At 40.7% G+C, this 4,431-nt stretch overlaps 1 protein-coding gene across 8 annotated transcripts in view; it reads right to left on the reverse strand.

Moving 5' to 3' along the window:
- The window catches only part of LOC118743456 (mucin-12), a 149,515-nt gene that overhangs the window by 18,652 nt on the left and 126,432 nt on the right, over window positions 1–4,431 (reverse strand). For all 8 annotated transcript variants that reach the window (XM_036476140.1, XM_036476135.1, XM_036476139.1 and 5 more), the window contains exon 11: window positions 2,943–4,118. In XM_036476140.1, the coding sequence (XP_036332033.1) occupies window positions 2,943–4,118 (1,176 nt within the window). The remainder of the gene's footprint in view (window positions 1–2,942; window positions 4,119–4,431) is intronic.

Here is a 4,431-nt window from a genome sequence, read left to right on the forward strand (position 1 = left end):
AATTACATTCATATGTACATACATCGTAGTCATCATTACAAAAAGTCGTATGTCTCAACTTTGACTTTTAGAGAGGCAAATTACTTGGCATTGCACGAGAGTTGTCACACGAGGAATCTGTTAAATGAGCTTCGCGTGAAGCGGTTACTCAACGCATAGCGCTTAAAGGCTGGTATGCAGCTCTCAATAAAACGGTCAAGAAAAAATTGTCATTATTTCGTGTGCGTGTGCCCAAGGAATTTTGACAACTGGCAAACTTCACCAGCCTATTGCCTCGCTCTTTCCTCAAGAAATAATGGAACGGCCATATATTTCTGTTGAAAGCATGGGTTGCCTTGTGCTCTTTTTTTCACAAAAAAACTTTAGAAAACCGTAGTAGAAAGCGTAGCGAATTTCTTAAGAACTGCGTATTGCCTGAAGGAAGGAAATTTGACTCAAGAAAATTTCTTAGCCATTTCTTGTACACGTCATTTTAGACTAATTAGACTATGGGATTGAGGACTTTTCTTACACTTGCTTGGTAAAGTATAAAAAATTTGTTGCAGCTATTTATTCCTACTTATTAGGTATATGTATGTACATATGGCAGCCTAAAAGCTCACTTAGTCTAGACTTAACTTAAGTAAGAAATCGTCTCAATGATTATCCAACACGTTAACTTAGCCAGAAGCGAAAATATTTTGTTTTTGTATTTACCTTCTCAGCACAACCAGAAAGATTTTTAATAGTATTTTTCCAAGTTAAAGCAGATGGCGATAAAGAAGAAATTTCGGCGGATGTTATATATCGTTGTTTAAAGTACAAAACCGCGTATAAAGAGAATGAAAAAACCGCGTACATACATATGTGAGGTTCATGGTACAATAGGTACAGGTATTGTGCTCCCTTATTTTCCTTTTGACGCAGTTCAATGTTGATTCTTTTACTTTTATTTGGCTTTGCTTTTTGTTTTCCCTCAATTTAATTATTATATATTTTTCAAAGCAAAAGAAAAAACGTTTGAAATGAAGTGAGCCAAGGCGAATTAATATAAGGTGATAGCAGGAGTACAAAAACAAAAATTTACATGTATTTCGTTTTTGCTTTGGCGGCATAAACTGTCAAAATCTGTAAGAGTGTGTGTAGAAATTCAAACAAAATTTTTCAATTTGATATGAGAAGCCGTGCGGCGAAACACATACACAAAATCAGCTGAGCTAGTAACACCACCTTATATAAATTCGCCTTGAAGTGAGCCATACAAATTTTGAATTTATTTACTAAGCAAATGTTTTTTTTTTTTTTTTGTCCATACATGGTATATGGGGCATTGAAATATCCCTTTTCCCTAGCAGTAAACCTTTTAGTCTAGGCACAACAATTATATTTTTCAAATAAGGCATTTCGGAATATGCGCTCTCTGGGAAGACAATACCTGTAATTATTGTACCATGATGAGGTTGCATAAATTATTTTCTAGAGAGTAAAAACACTCATATTTCAAAATTGTTCTCTCTTTTATAAAGCGAATAACGAATGGATAGGAATGGATTGAGCCTAGGAGCTTGTGTGAGCAAATGCAATTTTTGGCAACAAATGTCAAGTTATACGCGATTTTGCAGAATGACGATATGCGGTTTTGTACTTTTAAACGACGATATGTATGTTTATCTGTGTTCGTATGGAATAGTAGCTAATGTCAAAAGGCTGGCTTTCGTATAATTTGGCATTCGCAACATACAATTGCGAATGACTCACTGGCCCCGAGACGTTGAAGAACTTTTGGCAAGTCAATATTCTTATTAAGTCTCACCATAAAATTCTTTGTGGTTTAAAGAATAAAAGGAATGCCGCATTATACTAAAGTCAGCTTCCCGTAATAAGCTACCGTTCCCTACGAACGCAGATATGGTCTGTGAACTGTTTCATTGAAAAAAAAAATACATTTTGAAAAATGAGTTGTGACTGTTTTTGATTTCGTGTGCCAAAAGTTGAGAAATGTACTTAAACGGCAGTTATCCCACCAGACCGGATCAATTAACAAAAACATATTTACTTCTAAAAACATAACAGATGGCACAGCTCTTTCTTATTCATAAGATATCGTCAGTCACTGTGATTGTTCTTCTGCAGGCATAGTAAAGATTTATTTAACAAGTAATTTTTAGCAAAAAAAAACCGACTTAAATATATATATATCTATATATTTCATGATCCAATGATCGGATCTAAACCAAATTAGTATGGGACCACCTCTGAGACACTACCTTTCCGTTGCAAAAAGAACTATTGAATTATTATCGGTTGATGTGGTGCAAAGTTATGCGGTAACATACGTAAAAAAAAAAAAAAAAAAAAAAATATTCCGACGAACTGATAACCTCCTCCTTTTTTGGAAGTCGGTTAAAAAGCATTTGCAACGATGATTACGATATTTACATATTCAAATGTATGTATGTATGTACACTTTTTAAAGTCTGGATCTACCCACAATGAAACTGTGCAAATTTCTAGGAATCAGCCCTTCCTTTTATATGCGTTTTTAAATCATTTTTATTACAATTAAACACCTCTTACTTTACCACAGACTTCTTTCATTCATATTATATGTAAAACGCTGACTAAATAATAGATCTTTGGGATAACTCTTGAATGCGCCACTTAACGTGCTGAGCAAATAACAGTTGTGACAAAATGGGGAGGGGGCTTAAATACATAGTTAATAGTTGTGGGGCTTGGAATTCTTATTGGTGTAGAAATTTGCTAAAGAGACACGTTTAAAGTTTTATAGACATAAATTGGTTGCATGTGTTGCGAGTTGCTTGGAAGGCCCAATAACACTGGAGGTTGTGTACGTTGTGTACAGTGAATAATAATAGTTTCTTTTTATACGAATATTGTTTTTGGCGCCTACTTGGCGCAGGAGCTTGGAAAGCCGCCTCACGCCATGCCTAGATACTCACCCACATCTGGTTGCTCCAAATGCTGCTGCTGCTGCTGCTGTTGCACTGGCTGCTGGTAAAGATTACCGGTATTTGTTGAGCGGTATACGTCCTCTTGGTTGCGTCGTGTGCCGTAAATAGCATCGCTGCTGGAACGACCGGTTGTGACTGCCGTCGTGGATGCTGCAGCTGCGGCGGCGGCGGCCTGTTTTTCGAACATGGATGCCTTCTGCAGCACCGAGGCGCGTGAACGTTCGTCATTCTCGACAATAGTTGGTGATTCTGTATCGATCGCGGCAGAAGTTAGATTGGTGGAATTCGTATGCTCTTCATCGGGCGTTTCGGTGGGTGTGGTTTGGGAGTTGTTGGTTGTTGTAGTATATTTTATAGAAGTGGTGTTTATGTTGTTACTGTTTGGCTGTTGTTGTTGCTGAGGATTGGTTTCGTTAGTGGGTGGTGCGACGTTGGCGGCGGTTGCCGCTTGACCGCCATCAGTTTCGGTGATCTTTAAGACATCGCTGTCGACTGATGCTGTGCCACTTTGCGGGGGTGTCGGCGAGTTGACGTTATACACAAAGCCGCTCATCATTCCGCTCGTCACGCTACCGCCACTTGGTGTGCCGGCCGCTGTCGACGATGGCGAATTTGTCAGCAGCGGCGAGTAGTGGTTTTGTGGTGTTGAGCTGCCGCTCGAGGGTGTCGGTGTCTGGCCAACAAGTGGCGTGGTTACCGTGCCGGACTCTATGGAGGGATGCGAGTGCAAAGAGGGTGTGTTCGAGGACGCAGACGCAGACGAAGAGGAAACGGAATGTGAACGTGCCTTGCTGGCGTTGTTATTGCTGACACAAGCAGTGGCACCTTGATGCTGCTGCTGCTGCTGCTGCTGCTGCTGGAGTTGTTGTTGTGACTGGTGGTGACCCGATGCAAGCGAATCGTTGGAATACTGCGAGGAAATCGAATCGATGGAGTGTTGTTGTTGCAATGCACTAACGGGCCGCTGCTGCTGCTGCTGCTGTTGTTGTTGTTGCTGCTGGTTAGTGATTTTCAACGCAGCCATGTTGGCCAGCTCCGACATATTGACGTACGTCGGTGGCGATGGTGACTGCAGCTGGTGTTGTGGCAGCTGCGATTGTTGTTGCTGTTGCTGTTGCTGCAGCTGCTGTATTTGCTGCTGTTGCGCATGATGTGCTGAAAGCTCTGCTCGCAGCATTTGGGGTTTTTGAGTGAGTTTTTATTTATTGTAAGACAATTGACACATTGAAAGCATGCGGAGGGCGGCGGTGGCGGCGGTGGCGGCGTAGCGTGTATGTTTGTATGTGTGTTTTATTTGTATTTAGGAAGTGTAAAGCATAATAAGGGGAATAAAGAGCACAAAAACAGGATAATTAGTAAATTTGGATTGCTGGGAAATTAGCAAAACATGAAGGTCGACACGCAATCGGACGGGTCCGAAGAGGGGAGAAGAGATTCGGCGCTTACCTTTGGTTATGTGAGCCGGTATAGGTGATGG

This window comes from Rhagoletis pomonella, unplaced genomic scaffold (assembly GCF_013731165.1).
Source record: "Rhagoletis pomonella isolate Grant_MI unplaced genomic scaffold, Rhpom_1.0 Rhpom_scaffold_00007, whole genome shotgun sequence".
NCBI classification, from domain to species: Eukaryota; Metazoa; Arthropoda; class Insecta; order Diptera; family Tephritidae; genus Rhagoletis; species Rhagoletis pomonella.